The sequence below is a fragment of the Dreissena polymorpha genome, chromosome 1 (genome assembly GCF_020536995.1).
Source record: "Dreissena polymorpha isolate Duluth1 chromosome 1, UMN_Dpol_1.0, whole genome shotgun sequence".
In the NCBI taxonomy this organism is placed as follows: domain Eukaryota; kingdom Metazoa; phylum Mollusca; class Bivalvia; order Myida; family Dreissenidae; genus Dreissena; species Dreissena polymorpha.
The window spans coordinates 150,833,255-150,859,104 of NC_068355.1; the positions used below are offsets into that span (position 1 = coordinate 150,833,255).

At 32.8% G+C, this 25,850-nt stretch overlaps 1 protein-coding gene across 14 annotated transcripts in view; it reads right to left on the reverse strand.

Moving 5' to 3' along the window:
- LOC127855895 (F-box/LRR-repeat protein 7-like) overlaps window positions 1-24,864 on the reverse strand; it is a 54,564-nt gene extending 29,700 nt beyond the window's left edge. The window contains exons 1-9 of one of the 14 annotated variants that reach the window (XM_052391811.1): window positions 24,779-24,852; window positions 20,635-20,723; window positions 19,131-19,225; window positions 18,639-18,722; window positions 17,923-18,019; window positions 15,654-15,846; window positions 12,793-12,906; window positions 10,611-10,749; window positions 7,454-7,529 (exon numbers count right to left, since the gene is read on the reverse strand). In XM_052391811.1, coding sequence (XP_052247771.1) covers window positions 7,454-7,529; window positions 10,611-10,749; window positions 12,793-12,906; window positions 15,654-15,846; window positions 17,923-18,019; window positions 18,639-18,722; window positions 19,131-19,225; window positions 20,635-20,715 — 879 coding nt within the window. In that variant the 5' untranslated portion in view covers window positions 20,716-20,723; window positions 24,779-24,852. Of the gene's footprint in view, window positions 1-7,453; window positions 7,530-10,610; window positions 10,750-12,792; window positions 12,907-15,653; window positions 15,847-17,918; window positions 18,020-18,638; window positions 18,723-19,130; window positions 19,226-19,772; window positions 20,130-20,179; window positions 20,267-20,634; window positions 20,724-24,139; window positions 24,397-24,459; window positions 24,602-24,778 lie in introns of those variants that run through there. The other 13 variants (XM_052391818.1, XM_052391789.1, XM_052391800.1 and 10 more) reach the window with 13 other exon arrangements.
- Between the last annotated feature and the right edge of the window lie 986 nt (window positions 24,865-25,850).

Here is a 25,850-nt window from a genome sequence, read left to right on the forward strand (position 1 = left end):
TCCTGTTTAAATGTTTTTATTCATTCATAAAATATACATATACACACAATTTACAATGGCATGTTCGTTCATATACTTAAATTACCATATGTAATGTGTTTTCGCTATTTTAATACAATCATTACTCAAGCTGAATGAGGATCGTACTTCCTTCAACCTTTTTACCTTTTTTACTTAACTTAAATAAATATTTATGTATAGCACAATAATATTAAGTGTTAATTCTTAAACAAGAAAAGGATCAGATTTACAACAACTATGGCTACAGTGTTCAAAGAGATAAAGAGATAAAACATAGTACATTTGCTAATGTCGTTAAAAATTGACCTTTTTAAGAAAGTTTGATTTTACAATTTTAGTGCAGATTACAACACAATTGATATAAACTTTATGATCAAATTGCAAACAACATAGTAATACAAGGAAAGAGTCATATTTACAACTACTATGGTTACAGTGTTCAAAAAAATAAAACCTAGTACATTTGATAGTGTCATTAAAAATGGACCTTTTTAACAAAGTTTGATTTTACACTTAGACTGCAGTTTACAACACAATCAATATAAACTTTATGATCAATATGCAAACAACATAGTGACACTTAGTTAAGAAAACACATTTTGCAGGTTTCATATAAAATGCGAGTTAATAACAGTTATTTTTGTTATTCATGCAATTATGAATTACATATTAATCTTATAACTATCCAAAAAAATCCTTTATTTGATTCATTAGTTGTGTTTTCATATATATTTAAAGATAATTTTAGGCTAGCCTTAAATCCCTGAAAATGTGGAATTACTTCTTTCCTTTTGCATTCAAAAATGTACTTTTTAACTTCCATGAAAAGAATAAAGCAGTTATCATTTACGTTTGTATCACCAAGAAGGAACATTTTGCTGTTTATTACTATTTGTATATTTGCGTTTTTTAAGCTATCGAGATATCTTTAATAAGTATTTTTACTGTGTTACAATCCCAAAATAAATGGGTAATTGATTCTTCTGACATTTTGCAAAAAGTGCATGTTTTACTATTGGACAAGCCCATTTTAAAAAGGAGTGTGTTTGTTCCCAATATTCTGTGGATAATTCTAGTTTGTAACCATTGAATATATGTATTATTCGTTTTTTTAAACACTTGTCCATGGACATTTTTCCATTGTATGGAGTCATCTGCAAAGTATTCATTCCATTTTGTTTGGCATGTGGGGATTTCAGAGTTCTTTTAACATATTGTATAGTAACTTATTACAAGAATTTAGAATGATAGGTTTTATATAGGTCGACAAAATGGGATATGAATGTACTTTATAATTTTTTAATTTTACATTTTGCACCGAGACAATGTATGTGGAAAGAACCTTTTTTATACCTTCATAATGTAAAAAGTTTACCGGTTTATTCATTTTGGCTTGTAGCTCTTGCAGTGACAAAATCTGCCCACTGTCTTTAATAATATCTTTAACAAACCGAATGCCATCATCATACCAATATTTCCAAAAAATGTATTTATTGTTGATTAATAAACAGTTATTAAAAAACAAAGGCATATCTACAAGTTTATCAACAGAGTCAATATTAATACTCTTAACAAAGTCAGAATATATTGTTAAAACATCTATCCAAAAAGCGTTGGTTATATTTTTAACAGCTGAAATTGCGTATAAACTGCCTGTATTACATAGTATATTAAAATCTATTAACTTTCTAGCCAAGGATGTAAATTTGTTCTGGCCTTGAATAACTTTTCTTATCCATGATAATTTTAAACTTTTCATAAATGCATTTATGTCCACCATTTTGAGTCCCCCTTCATCAAAATCTTTTGTTATGACTTTTGCTTTGATTTTTGAAGGCCCTTGCCACACAAATTTGAGTACTTTATCATTTAAAACTTTACAAATAGCCTCTCCGGGTTGTGGCAAGGAGACAAACAGGTGAATAAACATTGGAAGTATCAAGGTCTTAACAACAGTTATCCTACCTAAGGGAGTTAGCTCTCTTCTGTTCCAATGTGCAATGATATTGTCTAATTTAACTAATTTGTCATTATAATTTAGCTCAATCATTTTAGGTAGATCAACATCGAAATTTAAACCTAATAATTTAAATTGGGTACATCCCCACACTAGTTTCCATCTTGTTTTTATGGACCGTGTGCTGTATTTTAAAGATCCTATCCAGACAACATGAGTTTTTTCAAAGTTTACATTCAGGCCTGAATATTGTGAGAAGGAGTGCAACAATTGTAATGCAGTATTCAAGGTTTCTTCCGACCTGTCCATTAATAAATAGGTATCATCAGCAAATTGTGATATCTTATATTCTTCATTGTCAATTGTTATTCCCTTCATTTGCTTACATTTTCTTATTTTAATAGCTAGTATTTCTGCACAAAGGATAAATATATATGCTGAAATAGGGTCTCCCTGACGACAACCTCGTCCTATCATAAAGAAGTCTGACAAAAACCCATTCAACTGGACCGCATTTTCCATATTATTAAAAAAAAGCGCTATCCAGTTCTTAAACATTGGCCCAAAGTTTAAAAAATCAAACACTTGTTTTATAAAACTGAATGATAAAGTATCGAACGCTTTTTCGAAATCAATTAGCATCAACAGGCCAGGGATTTGGTTGCACTCAGTATAACTCATAATATCATATAATAATCGTGTGTTATCTCCCATGTACCTGCCTTTAATGAAACCCGTTTGGTCATTATTCACTTATTTGTTTAAGGTTGACTTAAGTCTGTTAGCTATCGTTCCTGATGCTAATTTATAAACTGTGTTCAACAGGCAAATTGGTCTCCAATTTTTTAAAAATTGTTTAGGCTTACCCTCCTTTGGAATACAAGTTATAATTCCCTGCTTTTGAGTTATTGAGAGTGACCCTATATTATATGAATAATTAATGCTTCTTACCACAAAACCCCCCAATTTTTTCCAAAAAACTTTAAAGAAATTTGCTGAGAATCCATCGGAGCCTGGACTTTTGTCATTTTTCATGTGTTTAAGCGTTAATGACACCTCTTGTAAGGAAAGAATACCCTCTAACATGTCCGCCTCTAAATTTGTTAATTTGGGCAATTCATCATTTTTAAATTCATTTTTGAGATCAGGGTTGGTTGTGGGTTGTTCTGAATATAAAATTTTGTAAAAGCTGTTTGCTTCCTTAAAATATTTTCAGGTTCATATATAAATGTTCCATCTTCTCTCTGAATACAAGATATATTTTTGGAAAGAAAATTACGTTTTTCCAAGTTACAAAACATTTTAGTAGGTTTTTCTCCATTATCTATCCAGTCTGAACGGGAACGTATAAAGCAACCCTTCATAGTTTCTTGTCTAATAGTTTCTAGTTCATTTTTTAATGTAATTAATAAATCCTTATTTTCTTCAGTCAGTGATTGCTCTAATATTTCAATTTTTGATATTAATATACTTTCCTGTGTTCTTCTTAATTTTGCTCTGTGACTTGAAAAAGAGATGGTCTTGCCTCTAATCTCCATTAAAAGTGTTTCTAAGAAAAGTTGATCATTTATGACAAACTGTATTTGGCCATCTTCAATCTCGTTTAATGTGTCTAAATTATATATAGGAATGCAGTATTGACGTTTAATATCTTCTATCACAGTATTAATTACTCGCAAAAATTCAATATCGGATAGTAACGAGTTATTAAATTTCCATAAACCTTTACCGTGTATAATTTTTTCGAAACTTATAACCATGTCAATAATAGAATGATCAGATCTGTAGCTTAATTGTATTTGAGCATTTAATAAATATTCAATCATATTATTTGTAATAAGGAAAAGGTCCAGACGGCCCTGTTGCAATGGGTTAGTACGTCTCCACGTGTAACCTTTTTTCTCACCGTTTATATATCTAAATGTGTCCTTCAATTCCCTTTTAACTATTTCCCCCAATAACAAGTCTCTAGCTTTCCTATTAGTATTTAAATGTTTATAGTTAGTATAGTCCAACAGTGGGTCAAGCACTAAATTAAAGTCTCCACATATAATATACATTGTATTGCCAAATTTATCAATTGTATCAAATACTTGTTTATAAAAGGACGGGTTGTCTGTATTTAGGCCATATAAGTTTAGTAATGTGAACTGTTTGGAACAGAAACTAAGATTCAGGGCTATCATATTTCCATAATCATCTTTTTCGACTGAATTCACTGTAATTTGTAATTTATTTTTAAATAATATGGCGACACCCCTCGAATTAGTTGACCCAAAACTAATGTAGCAATCCCCACCCCATTGTGAGTATATATTTTTCTCCATTTGTGCATTCCAGTGAACATCTTGTAAACAATAGATATCAGCATTAAGCTTTTTTAAATAATTCATTACATCAAATCTCTTTCTACTATCGTTCAAACCCCGACAGTTAAAGGAAATCATGCGTAGTTCAGTCATAACAAAGGATTACAAAACATAGTATCAGTATTCGATCATAATATAGAATATGGTAAATTGTCAGTGGCATATAAAGCAGACAAAACTTTAACAATACACTTATGAAAGATATAAAAGCATGTAAACAGGAATTTAAAACAAGGAACAAAAAGCAAAGAACACAGACAAACATGTCTGCACCACCAAAAATATACACAAAAACCCTGCTCTGCTGCAAAAACAAATAGGACATACAGTATTTAGTATAAATTATGTTTTTATGAAAAGGAAAACAAAATATCTATAACATAATAACATTATGGATGGTGGGGAATGTATGCTAAAAGAAATTATGTTCTTATGAAAAGTGTTGGCATATATCTTTCCTGTGTGCAGCTGTAATAATATTAGAATAAATATTGAGGTCTAAAAAAATAATTTTATTCTGGTATGATAATTTTACATAATACCATTTTCAAAAACCGATTATTTACAATGTTTTATACCAATATACAAACAAATCAACCTACATATTGGATATAATCTGACCACGTTAAAGACTTGAGACAGCAATCAGACAAAATCACACTGTATTGACAAATTCGCCTAGTGTTGTTTGGTAGGTAGATAACAATGGTGTTGTTATAAAAACATATTTTTCCTTACATAATCAAGATTAGTATCTAGACTACTATACATTTATCTTGCAATGCTAAAGATGTACAAAACGTGTGAGCTTATTTATTATTACTTTTTGAGATATAGCATTAAAAAGTTTTGTGACAGACGGAAAGACGGACTGACAGACGGACAAACCCAATTTTATACTCCTCCGCCTTTGGCTGGGTATAATAAGCCTGTGATTGCATGTATTTAAATCATCTTGACAACTATTTAATTTTTCAAGCAGGCAGAATATATTGAACTACAAATGAAACATGTCTAGACAAACTTGTCAAAGCTATCAATGATTCAAAATATCAATAGAACATAAATAGAAACAGAATTGGAAAGTGAAACCTTTTCAACCATTTATTTGCATAAAACAATAGATTTTCACACGTTAACTGTTTAAAGCCCCAGCAATCATTACTCTCTAATTGATGATAATTAAGCAAAAATGCAATCCGCTCGATGTGCCCTAGATATTTGAATTTCAAGAAACAGCTAGAATAAAGGAAATGGAAGATTGCCATGGAGACAAAATGCAGCCACTACACATTCGCATTATATTTGAGCATTATAATATAGCGAAATTAATTAGATTAATAACAGAGTATATCCACCTATCAAAGCCTTGAAAAACAGGTATTCCAACACAATTCATATTTAACTAACTCTAATAAATATATATTACACGTTTTCAAAATGCTGTGTTCTTCCATAAGTTGATTATTTCGTGTATTTACAAAAATTCAGTACAGTTTAAGCATATACAGTATAGACTTAAAATGTTTAATAAAATCCAAAGAATATGGCTTTGTATCTTAAATGCAAATTAATTATTTTATGTACTTACAACTTTAAAGAACTGAGAATTACTTATAACATATTATTATTTATTCTTAAGTTAAAATAAAACATTTTTGAAGAAGAAGGCTTTCAGTGATTTTTTTTGCTTTAATTTGTTACAGCCTGTGCCATTTGAATTGGGAAAATTAGCGCGATAAACTGTGAAATTGGGAAAAATAGCGTGATAAACCATGAAATTGGGAAAAATTAAGCATTATGAATAGGATTATAAGTAACAGAAGTGATATTGTTTTTAAGTGCATGTTCAGGGAGTTTTCTAGAAAAGGAGTCTGGTCAAATTGGGATTTTTTTTAATCAATAAAAGTGGCAAGTTTGGGAATGATTTATGGACAAAAATGACTAAATTCAAGTTATATATTTTGTAAGATGTTTAAAAAATAAAGTTGAGACCTAGTTTTAAGAAATCATAATTCAGTTATATGAGACTTCTTTCTAAAAAAAAAAAAAAAAAAAATTTTTTTTTTTTTTTGGAAGTTGGGCTTTTTTTGGGAAATTTTGCCGTAGCAACTAGATTTTTTGACGTAGGAACAAAATGCAGTGTTTTTTTATGGCAATTTCGGGGCCGATATTCGGCCCCATTCCCCTCAAAAAATAGTATATATTTTCCCCCAATTTTTTGGAAAAAATACCCTCAGGAAGTAAAAAAAAAAATTTTTTTTTTTTTTTTAAAAAACAACTGCCTCATGATAGATATATTTCAAATTCATTTTATAAACATCTAACAAGGTTTATAACTATAATTAATATGATTTTTTATTATTATAAAGAGTTATATTAAATTAGGTTTTCCCAAATCAGTGGACTTCATGAATTAATTTTTTTTCCAAAATGGCCAAGAAAAGGTCTGATGTATCTATATTGTGTCAATATTTGTTGATAAAAACATTCCAATTTGGCCCATTTTATTGATAAAAAATGCTCAAATTTGCCATTTTATTGATTAAAAAAATCCCAATTAAACTCTAATTGGCTTGGAAAACTGATACTGTGCATGACGGCTGAACTGACTGAAACTAATGTTGAACAAATCATTGATATATATTTAAGAAAAAGAACAGAGACATTCAGCTGTGAATATTACATTCATACATACATGTGTATTCATATAATAAATATCATTACATATAAAAGAATGACTTCTTAATTTTCCCCTTTTCCTAAAAAACGACGCGTTTTTCCCCTTTGGACGGGCCCCGCCACCATTCCCCTATAGGTGAAAAAAAACACTGAAATGAAATGACGTGCATAATGTCTATATTGCCATATATCCATGTTGGAAGTTTCATGAAAAAATATAAAGAACTTTTAAAGTTATCGCAGGTTCCAGAAAAGTGTGACAGACACACAGAGCGCAAACCATAAGTCCCCTCTGGTGAAACCGGTAGGGGACAATAAGTATATAATATGTTACCTGTTATTTTCAAGCAAAAAAGCATCATGAAAAATTATTAGTTATAATGTAACTGACTTGACACTCATTGCATAGAATTAAATTGCCTACCTTTCCTGTTAAGAGAGGAATCTCAGCTAAATCCAGGTGTGAGAGCATCTTGCAAAACTGCAAAATGTGCCCAACTCTAAAAGAGCAGTAAACCAAGGTTATGCAGTAGTTTTAACCCTTGCTTTAGTTAACTCTGTCTAGCTCTTACTGCAACCTTAGATAACATTAAAAAATATATTTAAGCTAAATACTAGGGATGCAAGAGGTTAACCATTTAACATACCAAAATGACCAGTTAACCAGTTACAATTTTGGGAAAAGGTTTACCTGAACAAAATTATTTTTCATTGTATAATTCGGATGAGTTTATGTCCCCCCCAACCCCTTGACATACTGCAAACTTGTGCTGGAAACTAGTTTGCCCAACATGCCGCACCATTGACAGTATAAATAAAGTGTCAACAAAGTAATAAAGCAATAAATCAGTACCGGTACCTTTGTGATTAAAAAAAAGGGGTTTCGTTTTGATAATTGGCACAACTGTTTTGTCTAACTTTAACTAGCAATATGAGAGGACTTGAGGTTATTAGTGAGGACGTTATTGACACATTTATAGAACTTACGATAAAAATCTGTTGAGACATTGGACGGATTATTTTGATGTTTTGTTAGTCAATATCCAACACAGATTGCTTGCGAAAAAAATGTTCATATGTACATAAGTATGTATGAGAATATGACATATTTAACATATACTTTAACATTTTTACTCCCTAATAGGTGTTTCCCTTAACCGGTTAAAGCAAGTTTAACTAGTGGTTTGGGAAGATAATACATTATGCCATTACTAAATTGTAGCAAATTCAACTTAAATCTCACTTTATTTAAGGAGATACTTAAAGTGATATTATGGGCATCTAACAGTATATAGGTGTATATCGCAACCGCAGTTTATTATGGGTGTTTTCACTTCATATACACTTATATTTGTTAATGCAGCATCAACATACCAAAACAATATCCCGGAAAGAGAAAAATAATCCATTTGAATATCAACCGTACTTTCGTTTTGAAACTGACGACAGAAATGATTCGATGTACGATGCGAGTCTAAATGTAGTTTTCATACAGATTCGTTCATACGAAACAGACACAATTTTGTTTAACGGATCATTTCGGCTTTGAGGACTGGGTAAGTCATGTAAAATATCGAAAATAATATATATTTTTTTATAAACAACTGGTAGCAATATGAGTTGTAGATAATTGGTCAGTTACCACATTTTAACTAATTCATTTGACCTGTTAATTCTTTTCAGCTCAATTCAACAATGAAAAATGCCCATAAATTCCATAATACCACTTTAATATGTAGTGCTCAATACAAGAAACATTTCTGATAAACTGAATTATTTATTGATTATTTGCAGAAAATTTTGTGATAGCTATCAATAACCTTAATTAACTTTCAATAATCCTATCTATGAAATTTCAAACTAATGTTGAAAAAGTTAAAATACATTTCTACATCTTTCGTCAGCAAACAGCCTTTTATGTGTAAACATATTCTAGGGCACATTCTTTTTTTGTTTTGATATTTCTGGAGAAAGTTTTTCGTCTATAACAACAAAACAAACACAATTTAATTTAAATTCTGTGTTTGGACAGATATTATCTCAAAATAATTGTGACACCTTTTTTCTGAAAAGTTTCAAAGTTCTTTGCTGCACATGGATTTTTTCATGTTGAAGGGCTTGTTAGTTGGGTAAAAAAGCATGAGAGGTGATCGAGCTTTTGTCAGTCGTTTTTGTACCTGCATCTCTCAAGTTTGACGTGTTTGTGTCTTGGCTGTGTTTGACAAAGACATTGCCATTCATGAGTTTTTTCCCAAGCGAGACTTTACCATTAACTCCAAAGACCTGCTCATTTTCACAGGACCGGATCATTTTTGTGTAATCCCCAAAATATTTGCTGGATGGTGTATAAAAAAATAAACAAAGTTTCATATTGGGTTAAAACTACAATAACATGTCTTAAATTTACACTTCCAAAATAAAAATAAAAACACTTAATAATTACAAGCTTGCCTGTTTAAAGGGATGTTGATAATAATGTAAATGCATTTGATTTTAACAACAATTTTCAGTTCCAAAGATATTTGGTGCCTTATACAATAACTTTAGAATATTCTCCTTTTTAAAGAACAATAGTGGTGCATTGTGGAAACAAGAGGACCATCGCTCAACAGCATTCAAGGAAAACTAGTTGTCAAAACTTTACCATGTGACCTAGTCTTAGGAGACATGTGACCCAGATTTGAACATGACCTAGGTATTATACAGAAAAACATGAAATAAAAGTTTCACCAAAATCGAGACATTAATGTTGCCTCTATAAAGGATACTAAGTTTTTCTAAGATTTGTCCTGTAGCTCTAATTTTTGGACTTTCATGCTCGGTTAAGCTTAACATGTATATGTGTGAAGTGGCATTCCTTTTAGGTTTCTTAAATCTAATGGGTTAATTCGGGGCAGAGATTTCTACTTAAGAATGCGTATTGTTAAGAAAATACTTCAAAAAACAAAACATTTAATTATCATGAAGTTTTTTTCTTGATGTGGACAGCCAAAGTAAAATGTCATTTAAGTTTTGCACAAAAAGATCCACCTAAACATAAAAATGCACTTTTTTTATTATTCCGGTTTTTGTAGAAAATGTCAACTTGATTGAATGGGATTTAATTTTAACTATACATATCTGTGTAACACAACATCTGAACATTGCTATGAATACTGTTGATTTTAATACATCAAATTATTTGTTTTTAATCTTTACATAACATGTATTACTCAAGGTCATATGAGCACATAACTTGATATCAGGAGTTGTACATGTATATGTAATATCAACAGAAGAACACATTTGTGCTGCTTTTTATTACCAGTAAAAGGTTGCTGTTGTTTTTTATGATTGCTTTTTGGCTTCAGTCATTTTCTTTTTTAGCGCCAAGTTGCACAAATACTTGTCACATCAGAATTTAGGTGTACGCAAGGTAACCTTGAGAGACTGTTTGAGCTACATGTCCATCGTGAATTCAGCAACATTGTCCATTGGCCTAATGGAACAACCTTAACGCATTTTGTACAATATGTTTGAGTTAGAAGGTGGAGGCCCTAAAGGGCCCTAATTGATGATTAAGGTCAGGTAGCTAGCCTCACCCTTTGTCAGTGACCAGGAGACACCGGGTCAAGATCAGAGAACAGAGATGGGTACATTTGCTGGCCAGATTTCTCAGTGACACGTCTGTTACATTCACTGCTGTTAGGTCCAGATTCTTCAAACATGAACAATGCTTTCCTGTGAACAAAGTTCTTTAACAATTCAAAATAAATCATAATAAAATTATCAAAAATTGCATACATGTATAAATAAAATTTTAGCATTATTTACAGTTTCTCTTTTGGGATGTTTATTTTATTGAAAGTTCCTATTTGTTTTGCTTTTATTCTCAAGATTATGGCTATTCATCTTTTACACACACATCAAAATAGGACCTATGTGCAACAAGAGGACCTCGAGAATGTTTGAAGTCTAACCTGAAAAACTAAGCCCAGTGGCATAATACTCAAGACCCCTGTATAGGGGCTACTTTTTACCACAGGGGCGTAAGTTAAACTTACATGTATGTTGCTATGTTATTCTATATTATATAACAAGAGTTTGCCAACTTTGACACCAGTTGCACGGTGTCGTCCCGATTGTCCCACATTTAGAAATTCAATACACCGTACAAATAGGTGTGAAGAGGCGTAAGATGGGTAATACAAGTATAAAAAATATCATGTCTAGGATTTATTATAATTAACTACGATCAAAGTATAAAACGATAATTATCTATTGTTTGTCTGCTGTAACATAAATACAATTTAAATTTAAAAAAAAATAAGATAAATACTGTTATTTTATATAATTAAATAACAGTTGAACATCTTAAACATGCATTAATATATATCCATGCGTTATCAATAAATTAACCTAACTTCACTTTTTTCAAAATTCCACGTTATTTATTTACTAATAAACACGAAGGGATGAGCATTTTGCTTGACGCATTCAGATTTGTATTTTAATATGTATACTTGTATACTCATTGATCTTATAACAGTGTTACTTATAACTAAGTAGTGTTAGTATGCCATTCGAATTAAAGTATACAGAATCTTTATTCAGAGGGGAGATTAAATAACGGATTGAATGATTGATGCTTTGAATCGAAATATTAAGATTAAATGGAGATTGTTAAATAAACAAATTACCTGAGATTGTTTGATTTTTTAATACATTCATATTTCATTTTTATAGATATTAAATCGATTGGTGATTAAATATAAAATGTTAATAAAGTGTGTCTATATTCCCTCTATTGGAAGAAAATAAAAATAAAATATTGAGAAACACTTTTGTGTTTATGTTTTGTTAATTTAATCAAATAAATACACGAAATAAATACCCCTTTTCGAGCCCCAGATATGCAACTTACCTGTATTTTCCGTTATCGATATTTTACTCTTAAAATAAAAATGTGGGACAATCAGGAGTAAACCCAGTTGCACAACTTGAGCAAACTTTCCAATGCTTCATACCAAATATTACTATGGACCTTATGCGTTCAGAAAATATATTTTGCTAATAATATTTAATGTTAAATTTGGTTGGTTTCAAACTCTGGGACAGAATTTGAACAAGAAAATTAAATTACCCACAAAATAACTTTTTTTATGAATGGGTTTTATGGGACCGTTTTCCAAGCTTGCCTTTCCAAAGTCTGGCATGGCACATGTAAGACCCATATCCTTATAACCAATTGAATCTACAAATGTATTAGATCCACAACTTAAATTGTGGCCACTATTTCCTCAGATACTTGGTTAGTTAAGCCCCACATGAGTTAAGTATAATAATTATTTGCAACAATAGAAGACCGTGATCATAATTGTGTCTTGTCAAGACATATATTTAGGAAGTTTCAGCCCTCTTAAAGCAATACGTGTTAAAATACACTTGACACAAGTGAAAAGGGGCCATAACTAAGGTAGCAATAGTTTGTAAGTTAAAGATACACACTTTCAAAAATTATAATTTAGTGCTAACATAAGGGCAGTAACTCCAGGTATGTCAAAATATGTGAACCAAAATATGAAAGTTCATATGGTAATTTATATGTGACTGCAACGTTTAATCCCTAAAGCACCGATAATTTTTTAGGGATGTGCAACACAAAAATAGGAAAACAATAAAGTAGGACAGAAAACAGTGAATCTTCCCCCCTAGTGGGAGCAAAATAACAAAAGCGCATGTGAATTATTTACAATCCAATAAAACTTGTCCAAAGTGACCTACCTATGATATCCATGGCAAAAGTGGTCACCATTCTGGGGGAGGCTGACAAGTCCAGAGTGTCTAGGTAGGCTCCACATCGCATGAGAATACAATCCAATGTTCTGTCTGTTAATCCTACGCAGCCAAAGGGCGTTATTATTTACATCTGAGAAATAATATTTTCCCATTGTTTATCTTATAATAAACTATTGCTTGCAATGTTTATGTGCAGCCATGAATTCGAATGACCAATATTGTTATGTGCAGCCATGAATTCGAATGAACAATATTGTTTTTTGAGATTAAAATAAGCAACTGCCTGAAGAACCCCTATTTAATGTTTGGCTCAGACTCTCAGTTTTAAATAATGGGGTTTACTTTTGTTTGCATTTACAGGCTTTTAAACCAAATTTGATAGAAATATAGGAAAAATGTAGGAACTTCGTTCAGCTCAATATAGGAGTTTTCAGCACTTTTGTTTAGGAAAAAATATAGGAGTTTTATGACAGATATGTCTTAATTTAGATATGAACTTTTCTTTATAGATTGATATAAGCAGTTTTACCTATCTTATATGTGTACTTCGTGACAGGAATGAAATATACATTTACACTTACAAGATTCAGCTTGCATCCTGACTTAGAGAGACACTATTATGACTCTTAGAATTGCAAGTCATGTGAGCATGTTTGTTTAGATTCTATGGAAGAATGAAAGTTCCTTCTATAGCTAGGATGCTGAAAAGCAACACAATAAAGGATTCAAGTGGAACACAAATACATGTCATTAAATACATAGATCATCCCACAACACAAGCCTTAGCATAGCTTTAAAAAACAAGAGCACCGCCTTGCAGGTGCAGACCGCTCATCTATTTTCTTTTTAAAGGTGAAGGGACTCTCATTTTCAATCACAAAGGAGGGAGGGGTGGAGTGAAGAGGGGTGTATAGTGTGGGGGTGTGGACATTTATTACATTATTTTCCAAAAATGCGAAAAAAAAAGGAAAAAAAAAAAAAAAATTGGGGGTGGGTGGGGGGATTCTTGGGTGCGATGGTTGGACGGTATTTCAAACATAAAATAATAAAAATAAATATTTGTGTTTTTTAACAGTTTCAAAAAAAAATTGGGGGAGTGGGGGGGTAGGGTATAGTGTGAGGGTGTGGTGGTCATTTGTGAGATGATCTTTAAAAAAAAAAAATTTAGGGGGGGGGGGATTCGGGTGGGGGGGCACGGGGGATGGTTTGGGTGGAGTCTATTGTGGTATGTCAGGTAAGAGTAGTTTTGTCAAAGTATCAATCAAATCTAATCATATATAAAGAAGTTATGGCAATTTTAGCAAAATTTAATAATTTGACCTTGAGTCAAGGTCATTCAAAGGTGAAGGTAAAATTCAACTTGCCAGGTACAGTAACCTCATGATAGCATGAAAGTATTTGAAGTTTGAAAGCAATAGCCTTGATAGTTAAGAAGTAAAGTGGATCGAAACGCAAAATTAAACCATATATTCAAAGTTACTAAGTCAAAAAAGGGCCATAATTACGTAAAAATGACAACCAGAGTTATGCAACTTGTCCTTTTACTGTACCCTTATGATAGTTTGCGAGTGTTCCAAGTATGAAAGCAATATCTATGATACTTGAGGGGTAAAGTGAACCAAAACACAAAACTTAACCAAATTTTCAATTTTCTAAGTATAAAGGGCCCATAATTCCGTCCAAATGCCAATCAGAGTTACATAACTTTGCCTGCACAGTCCCCTTATGATAGTTAATAAGTGTTGCAAGTATGAAAGCAATAGCTTTGATACTGTAGGAATAAAGTGGACCTAAACAAAAAACTTAACCAAATTTTCAATTGTCTAAGTATAAAAAGGGCCCATAATTCTGTCAAAATGCCAGTCAGAGTTACATTACTTTGCCTGCACAGTCCCCTTATGATAGTTAATAGTCCCCTTATGATAGTTAATAAGTGTTGCAAGTATGAAAGCAATAGCTTTGATACTTACGGAATAAAATGGACCTAAACACAAATCTTAACCAAAATTTTCAATTTTCTAAGTATAAAAAGGGCACATAATTCTGTCAAAATGCATGCCAGAGTTATCTAACTTTGCCTGCCCAGTCCCCTCATGATAGTAAGTAAGTGTACCAAGTTTGAATGCAATAGCATTGATACTTTCTGAGAAAAGTGGACCTAAACGCAAAACTTAACCGGACGCCAACGCCGACGCCGACACCGACGCCAAGGTGATGACAATAGCTCATAATTTTTTTTTGAAAAAATAGATGAGCTAAAAACAATTATTATTGTAGAGAGCTTTAAAAACACATGTATTATTGTAGAGAGCTTTAAAAACACACTTATTATTGTAGAGAGCTTTAAAAACACATTTATTATTGTAGAGAGCTTTAAAAACACATATATTATTGTAGAGGTTTACAGCACATTTAACAGCTTCAAACATTTCCTATTCTTGCTTTATATGGGAAGTCTTTACATGAACAAATTCAAGAAAACTAGTCCATTTTTTCCACTGTCCAAGGATTATCATAATTTTTATATTGAATAAATCATGATTTACTATAACAAGGACTGTTTCATAAATTCACGGATATATTTTTCTTAATTTTTGAAGTTTTAACAAATCTCAAAACGCATGTTTAGATGCATTACTTTTTGACTTCATGGTTGCATTTTTTTTCAATATGTCACACTGTTTATTTGTAATGATCCTTCGTACACAAATAGAGGGTTGTGCTTGGGTACGCCAACAGCAGAGTATTAACAAATAATACAATAAAGTATGTTATATGATAAGACAAATGCAGTGCACAATATCACCCACTTTGTTGGGCATAAAAACACACACAGTAAGCATTACCTAAAAAAGCTTTAAAGACCCTCTTGAAGCTGAGATGTTTGATGTTGATCCAGGTCCTTTGTACCAGGTGTTTCCATCGCCAGCACACACGCTCAATACCAAGTCTCTCTTTCCATGACAGCATTGAAAATACGTGTATCAGAATCTCATCTAATAAAATATCTACACCTGCAGAAAGAGTGCTCGCATCATCCTGAAAGAACGTAAACCTAGGTTCCTGATTGTTTGTAATTGTTGTTTCATATTTTTCATTCACAACAGGCCTCATCATTATTCTGTTCAAAGCCTCACAAAAAATACAAAATACATTGAAAAAGAAAGAATCTAACTAACATCTCAATACATAAATGCCTGTTTATTTTGTTTTAACTATGTGAATAGTCTTTGAAATAACCGACTTGCTAGAAGGCACGGACAAGAAAGAAAAAAGATTTTCACTAAACTGATGGATGCTTCCTCGATGTGATTTGTCAATGAATGGAAATGCCATGAGAAGAGCTGTGATATTAAAGTAACAACATATGCATGGCAGTTAGTCATGGAAGCCACCCTTCTTTTGAGATGAATTAATAAACGAGGGAATGATACTTTCGCGTTAGTGTAATAAGGATCAGAAGTTTTAAAAATACTAGGAGAAATCTACACGGTGAGAAGTTTTATTTGCATTTGCTTAAAATTTGCGCCAATTAGTGTGATTATGCAAAGATGAATTTATCCATAAATGTACAGAAACATACAATCCCATGGCATATGGAAATATAAAGGCCATTTTAAGTTGTGACATAATGGAGATTTTAAATGCAAATTTCAAACGGCTAGCAAATTTCCACCCAATTTTATCGCTAACAATATCAAACAATTGCTTACAACATATAGAAGTTGCTACATTTACAAAAACATAATAATTCTGCTAAAAAACAGGTCTGAGTTACGGGCCTTGCACATATGGATCCACGACCTTGCATGAAGATCCCAATTTCATGGAAAATATCAATTGAATATCTATAAAGGTTTTACAGAGATATATAGTTGTTGCATGCAAACTTCAGACTGAATTTCTTCTTGCAAAAAATCTTACTGGGACTGTCATAAGAACAAAAAGATACAATTCTGCTTAAAAGCTGGTCACAGTTATTGGGTCAGTGAATGGTCCTAAATGACCCAAAACATAGCGTTTTATTTCAATATCTGTAACAGTGTCCATTTGTCACACAATATGCCTGTTTAAAGGTTTGAGATACATTGATCTGTGAAGGACATATTAATGTGTTGTACACATGATGGCACAAGAAAATAATGGCTACAACAAGAAACATGGCAAGGCCATGAATAAATGTCTTCCAAGTTTAACAAATCATATTTTTATTAAACTTATTAATGTGCAATCTCAAGTTAGGTTGACATATAAGTTAACTACATACACATTTTGTTCATAGTACCTCTATCTTAACTCGAGTAATTGAGCAGAAACTGGTTCAACAATTATAGTGACCTTGACCTTTGTTCAACTGGTCCAAAATGCAATAGAATAATATGCCTTAATGAAATAAATCTTCAAACAAAATTACAGTGCAATAAATCCATCTAACCAAAGTAATTAAGCAAAACCGTTTTATACTTTAACTAAGTGACCTTGACCTGAACCTGACTTGTCCCAAATGCAATCCCACGATGAGTATGAAAGTAAGCTACCTACAAAATCAGTATCCATGTAACCTCAAATATATTATTATTGAGTGAAAACAGTTGTTTTAAAGTTACCCTTATCCAGCCACAAATGTAATCCCAAGCAAATTCTCCATGTAATCTTACTACGAACAGGTCTTCATGTAATCGTACTTAATACAGAGTTTTGTAACTTGGTCAGTAACCTCCCACAATGACCCCAAACACATGTACATATTGTTTTGGTGCACACATCTTCTTTGTTATAAAGATTTACATTAAGTTTCATTGGGTTCTGGCTAGAAGTTTCTGAATATCTCCAGAAGAAAGTGTATGGATGGGCTTAATTTTTTCAAACAAAAGTTTAGGAAGCAAAATAAAAATGGTTAAACTTCATTAATAGAACACTAAAGTGATATTTAAATTGTCTGATTATCATATAGCATAAGAATGTCTTCCAGTTGATTACATAATAATGTCATGCAGTTTTTTACACACAAATAAATCATGGAAGCAGCTTCACGGATTCATCCCAAGGCAAGAGCTCTGACATACTAAACCTTGTTATTTGTTATGGCTTACATTTTTCAACTTTCTTACTTGCCTCTTCTGTGTGGTCAGATTCATTCTCCTCCAGATTCTTGTGTTCATCCCAGTAGGTCGCTTTAGGAGACAATTCTGCTGGCTGAACTCTCATTCGTCTGAAAAACACAATCATGTTTACAATTTCTGTTGAAGTTAATGAGGTACTTTGGCAATGATTTTGCATTGTGAGCTGCATCATATGAACATTAACAGCTCCTGACCAGACTGCCTTAGATATGCATTTTTACGCATTTTTATTTCTTAGAAAGTTAGATTCCCCCTACTGCGCCGCTTTGAAGCCATATATTTGACCTTTGACTTTGAAGGATTACCTTGACCTTTCACCACTCAAAATGTGCAGCTCCATGAGATACACATCCATGCCAAATATCAAGTTGCTACATGTATCTTCAATAGTGCAGAAGTTATTGCAAAAGTTTAACCAAGGTTAAAGTTTGTGACATAAAATGACAGACAGACACATACAATGACAGACAGACAGGCCAAAAACAATATACCCCCGATCATTCGATCAGGGGGCATACAAATTCCCAATAATGAAATCACATTTTTCCTGCAATTGCCAGGAAAAGGACTGATATTTGTTAACTGATACATATTCATGTATTGTTCATTACATAAACTTTCCTTTATTTCTTAGTGGCAATCTTATTCATGTATAAACTCATAGATTGTACATGCTCATGCTTCAAAACATATGTCTTTATATAGTACCTTGAATCCAAAACTAATTCACTTTCAGAGGCAGCCAGGGCTTTTTTCATTGATTCTGCATCAGAAAATGTTACAAATGCCATACTGAAATGAAGAAAGGCATCCAAATGTTTCACAACTTTTCTGTACAAGAAACTAAGAAATACTTGTATAAGTATTGGTTTCTCTTTATAAATATAATAAAAGAACATTATATTTTTATGGACAATGTACCTGAAATACAAATTAATCTTGGCACAAATACTAATATCTTTGAGACCCATAACTAACTACCTAGTATTGACATTGCATTTCCCTTTTAAAATATATGATGAATGCAATACTGAGTTATTTATATGAAGATTATAAATGTACATTAAAAGTTTGCATGCACCATTTCAGTCATTCTAAAATCAAGCATTTAATTGTTAATCTTGAACACCACACTGTCCTAATTATAAACTTGATGAAAAAGATTGCATTGATGTTTGTGATAGTCTCAAAGGTTTTTACCCTCTCGACCAGCCTTTCAAGTGGTCAGTGACAATGTAGCAATATTCCACTGGTCCAAACTTGCTAAAAAACGTTGAAAGTTTCTTTGATTGGATCTGGAAATGAAAACATCATTACAGATATTTTTACTATTGTTTCATTACATTTAGTTCAAATTAAATATTTTAATTACTTTACTTATTTCAAGAACATTCTCACACAAAACTAGAATAAATTTACTATCATCACTTATTTTAAGCATATCTTTACAACAACTTTACACACTTTTAGTTAGTGTAAGGAAGTGCACATGTGACAAAAGCTTAATAATCTTGACTTCTATGTGTACATGAAACAAACATTCAACCAGAATAACCCTGGCTTTCAGCAATAGAAATCAAGTAAAGTGTTTGTTATCTAAAATGTCATCCTGCTCAATTAATGGCAGCCAGCTTTTACTAATGAGATACCTTGACTTATGCACATCTTTAAAAATGTACCATACAAATTTGAAAAGAAATGAATATGTACATCTGTTCACAGGGTCATCTTTACAGAGCCCCCCTCCCACCTTATATTGTGAAAGGGTCTGGGACATTCAATTGTTAATAATTTAATAAATGATTTTAAAGCATGTACAATTTAACCTGACGAAGCGGTCACCTAAGTAAGGCAGTCACCTGGTGTAAGTGGTCATCATCAGAATCATCATCATTGATAATCTTTCAAAGGTCTACAGTCTTCGAAATTAGCTTTGAAAAGTTACATGCCAGTCGGACCAGTTACTTAAGAATTTTTACATGCCCAACATATTTTTTACATGCCCAAACTTTTTTAACCAAAAATGTAACAAACCACAACATGTTTGCACTTAAATGCTACACATAGTAAAGCAGAACATTTGTTTCAACAGTAGTGAATACAATGACATCTAATCAGTCACTAGAATAAAGACGGTCGATCGTTACACCAGAGCGCTTGGAAAGAGCGTTCTCTGGTGTCCTCGTACAGTTTCTTGGCTTCCTTTTTCTATTAATCATTGTCAATTTTCTATTTTGGAAGTGCTTTACCAGGCTTAGCCCCATCAACATACAATAGATACTACATAGCCTCTATGTCGACAATGACATTTGTTGACATTGACTAAAACGGAAGCGTATTACTTGATTGAAATAATCGATTCAAAAAGCATCTACTCTATTACTTTCTAAAGAAACCGTCGATAAGAACTGAATGTGACCAAAATGCATCGGTCAAAAACAATAACGATGACGTGAGCAAGCAGGTGCGTGTTGTTATACCAATCGAATTTCATTGTTTTACAACTTCCAAAATTGAAAAATAGATTTGCAAATATCAAGAACTTACGATTTTTTTTATAAACTGTCAATTGGCTTCAATAATTAACATGCCTGGCGGGCCACAAACGTGAATTTTTGTATGCGCCGGGCATGAATTTTACTCGCCACGGGCGATCGGGCATGTGCTAATTTCGAAGACTGGGTCTACCTATCTTAATTCTTACCCGATAGCTTATATTTCCCACAAATATCTTCTTGTTTATGTTGTATTTTTCATCTAGGTTTGCAGCTACACTCTCACTCATTTTCTCATCTGATGAAATATATTGGAAAACTGTTCTCATCAATTTTCATGAAGACTGGAGTATTCATAATATTTTTCTTTAATTTAAGATTGTGAACTAGTTTTTCACTACATTAGACCCCCTTTCCAACTGTGCCAAGATATAATTTGGCCATAAGTTCTGACCATATTTCTTGAAGATTGAGTAATAAAAGTGACCTCTAGTTTTCAAAAGCTATTTCTTTGATTTGTAACCTACAAGCAGTTGTGGACGCCCCCTTCTTAATTTTATGATCATTTTAGGTACCAAGAATCTGTTGTTTAATTGCATTTTTTAACCATCTCAGTATGCTTCAAGTTAGTGCAAGTTTTGTTAATTATGAGCACCACATTTTATATTATTTTTAAACAATGGTTTTCGCCCATCTTTATGATTTTCAGTCTGGCATTGTGTTACACAGTGAATGCCTAAAGTTAAATGTAAATATATCATCAATCAATGCTGTACATTAAAGATGCTTGATTGGTAATAATCACCTTTAATTTTTATTAAGTAACCTTGAACTTGGAACTGGCTCGAACATGTGACACTGATATGCACCAATCTTGTCAATGTTGGTTAGTTATTTGAACTAGATGCGTGTCTGTGGAATGTCTCGACCATTGTCAACAAGAAACTGTCGGAAACAGGTGATGCTCCCCAAAGGTTTTTTTTGTCACAATATTGCACTATACATTCAGATAAAAGGAATTGTCTTGAGGACACAGAAGTTGGGGGAACAAGAATTTTTTTTATAGAAAATTTAAAAGGGCCATAACTCTGTGAAAAATCATCTTACCACAACCCGCTGATAATATGCACATCTCCTCTTGGTAGTGAAGCTTCCCATAAAGTTTCATTGAATTCCAGTCATTAGTTGCTGAGAAATAGCCCAGAAAAGAATTGCACTATATTGTACAGTTAATGGAAAATTTCAAAGGGCCATAACTCTGTGAAAAATCATCCAACCAGAACCGGCTGATAATATGCACATCTCCTCTTGGTAGTGAAGCTTCCCAATAAAGTTTCATTGAATTCCGGTCATTAATTGCTGAGAAATAGCCCGGACAAAAATTGTGCACGGACGGACACACGGATGGACAGACGAAGCGGCAACTATATGCCCCCCCCAATTATATATTTTTTTTGGGGGGGGGGGGGGGGGGCATAAAAATACATTTCATAATTAAACAAGCAAATTTATTGAATTTATATATCCAGTCGTAACTAAAAAGTTTGTGACAGACAGACAGACTGACAGACGGACAACACGAATACTACATCCCTTCTACTTTGGCGGGGGATAATAAGCTGCATCAGATCATTTTAACCTTTGACCTCTTAGAAAGACCTTGACCATTGCCCAAGGGGTACAGGACTTGTGTAGGCCATGTTTTTACCACAAGGTAAAACCTCTGTGGTAAATAACTTTCATGTAATGAATGATGAACTATAAGGTTACAGTCCATAGGAACTGTATGAATACGATGCAGAATGTGGACATCTTAACCTTAAAGCAAGACCTTGACCCTTAAAGCTTTACAGGTCGAGGGGACAAAATTTGTCTGCAGATGAATTAAGTATTGAAAGGATAAGTGAATTTCCCAAAAGATGTTGTCCTATATGTCCTATAGGACAACATCATTTCAATTATACAAATTAATTCGAAAATTTTCAAATTTTCTTTATTATCCCTTTCCCACTCAGAAGCAAAGTGAAAATGGCTTTGTGCAAACAGCATAAAACCAGAACAGGCAGGTTTTATGCTGTTTGCTGCTCATCATTATCTAAGGGTTGGAATTGAAGCCTTGAAAATTTGAATCTAGTAAAAAAGGTCTTACATTAAATTTAACTTTCTGAGGGACAACAAATGCGTACAAAAACGTATCAAAGTGGTAAGGCATTGAAGAATCCACTCGACCGCTCGCATATGCAAGTGAAGTTGACGGTCGGGCAAGTTATGTTTGTTAAATACTCAACCGACCGGGTGAGTGCTGTTTTTTCAAGTTGAGAAATATAAATTCAGTTCCAGAACTCCTGCCACATTGATACAAATTGCGAACAATTTTTTGAACGAACAAAAAATAGGTTTAGTACACATAGAAACTGCACTTTCGTTTTGACAATGAAAACATGACATCACGGGCACAGTAAAAATAATTCTGGAAATCGGCTGCGCTCTTTTCGTATCTGTCAATGCTCTTAGCTAATCAATTTAAAGTGAAAAAAACAGTTAAATATATTTGTCATTCCGTGACGAATAAAATTTCATTTTAATGTAAATATCAATAAAAAATAATACATAACTGGTTAATTATAATACTTCTTATATTTAATTAAAAATAAACAGAAACAATAATTATTAATAAACATAATAATTTGTGATCAGAAGCCTTAGCCAAAAATTGCCTTATTGTAACTATAAATAAAGCATATATATTTTTTAATGCAGGGCGAGTAGATTAAAGTAAAGGGCAAGTGGATTGTCAGGCCTACAGGTACTCGCCCTGCAGGGCGAATGGCTCTGGAAAAATTCTTCAATGCCTGGTGGTAAAAAGCTAAAGGGGCCTTTTCATGTTTTGGTACATTGACAAAATTGAAAAAAAAAGTTGTTTCAAATTCGTACATTTTCGCTTTGTGATATTTATGAGGAAACAGTAATACTGAACATTTACCATGCTCTAAAAGTGTTGCAACGCGAAACAAATGAATAATTTGGAGAGTTATGTTGTTGTCCTTAAATTTTGTGAAACTACGGGAATTGCTTATATAAAGTATAAAATACATCCTTCATTGAATGAGCACAGATGACTGAGTGGTCCAAATGGTAGACTTTTGCTCCAGGACGCCAGGGGTCAGTGGTTCGAGCCCAGTTGAGGGTTACTTTTATTTTTTTTATATCTTATTCTTGTTTTTTTTACTGGAGCTTTTTAGATCCAATGTTTGCATTTATCAATATAAAGCATTTGATGCCAAACTTCAAAACATGCTAAATCTGTTCAAAAAGGCGCCTTTAATATCATAGCCACAGTCTAACTAGTCCATATAAACGGACTCCCAGAGCCTTTGATAACTTCATAAACATGGGTGCAGTTCAGCGCAGCGAATCCGTGCGCTTCACTAAACAGACGTCATTCGAGACAAATTGAGGAAAATAATGGGCTAGATTGAACTTTACCGGAACGCACTTATTTACCACTCTCGACAAAGCGGGGTTTTGGGGGCGGTAGCCCCTGATACTAAGGAAATATATAGGATAAAAAGGATAATAAGTATTGCGTTTGTTGTTATGTGTTAGGTGTTAAGGGTTAGGGTTAGTGTACGCTGTTTGATGTAAAGTGTTGCGTACCGGTAAAGTTCAATCGTCCCAAATAATGAATAAACTTCATAAACATGTTAAATTCACCTGAATGGCAACCTAATTACCTATGGATGTTATCCTTTGCATGCACCTTATAAAAACACGACAATGTTTCAACACACTTTTCTTGCTGACATGTTTATGTTTAAATTTGAAACAGTGTATTCTGTATCGAATACCACATCGTTATCGACTTTATAGGCTGGAGCACATAACCCGACGTGCAAAATATTGGTGCACTGCGACCTAACCAATATTGGGTCAATTTTCCAATATGGCGGATACAGCGTACATAACAAAACCTAAGTCAATAAAATCAATTATTTCTTGCTTTAATGGTACCATTTAGATAAGATTGTGGTTACATAGTTAAACTTTAATAAGTTCTTGCAGTTTCAGTGTTCCTTAACCCTTGCATTGTTGATAACATTTTGCACCCATGGACAAAAGAGAGCGCATTGCAACTCGAAGCAGCCTATTGGGCTATAAAGCTAAGAGTTGAATTATTGCAACAACAGTCTAACCACCTGTGACTTAATATTAAAAAACAACAATCGTAAAATTCATAATCGAATTTCTCGAAAAAATCATGATCGAAATTCTCTCTAAATTATGCCGAATAAATTCGAAAGAATTTCTTTGCAAAAAAAAATAATGATAAACAAACAAATAACATAAACTAACGTGTACGAATGTTCTTGTCGATTAAAGGAAAGGAAAATTGTTGTTGTTCGTTGCGGAATCATTTAAATGAGATTATTTTAAGGCGCACACCGGTTTGATTAGAAGCAAGTCAATACGGCCAGAAGTTACACCGGTGAAGCGTGAATTTCACAAGAGCGTGAGAAAGTTAAGATTTATCGGAAACGAATGATTGTGCGCATGCACAGTATGATGTAACAATGCTCGCGGGGAAGACTTTATTAATGATTATTGCAAATGACACATGATTTCGATGCGTAAGGTACATTCAACAACCCTGGACAAGATCGTCGCGATCTTTAATCGTTAGTTTTTGTATTGCGTGAACAAAAACATACATTGTTATTATAACGGTAGCAGGCTAAAACCTGGTTAAAAAGTGGCGGAGCTCTCATTGAATGGCCTAGATATCGTACATAGAATAACAAATAGAGAACAAATCGCGACACTATTGTTACGTTTGTCTCCAGATTTGCAAAAGACGTATAATACGTAACATAAAACTGCTAAAAACTACGAACGTTTAAGTGAATGATGACCTGAAGAAACTAAATCCGCAAGTCTTAATGTGCGTAAAGAAGAAAACTATGGACGAGGTGAAAGATGCCTGGACCAGCAATGGGGTTCTCAAGTATATATACTGTGCAACACGAAGAATACCAGGAATGGCTGGACTTGCAAATCGCCTGCTTCTCAAGTAGTTCGATCACCCTTGTACAAAGCAATATGATTGACCAATAGAAATATATTTCCTACTGCAGAATAAAGCTATGATCATATTAATGGGTAAACGAACATATCTAATCAGATTGTGCATTACATAAATATACAAGTCAAGTTTATAACATTTCTTGATAAGCGAGTTTTATGCATATGCATTTTTATACAATATTTCCGTGAACTGTTGGGAACTATTTTCTAAATATAAAACTCAGCCCATTATTATTGCAAAATAGCACTTGATTTTTTTTTGTCTAGAAAAAAATAGAATTGTGTCGTGGTAGAAGTGCGAACCCACACTTATGTTTCGGTGTAAATTTGCATGAATATATCT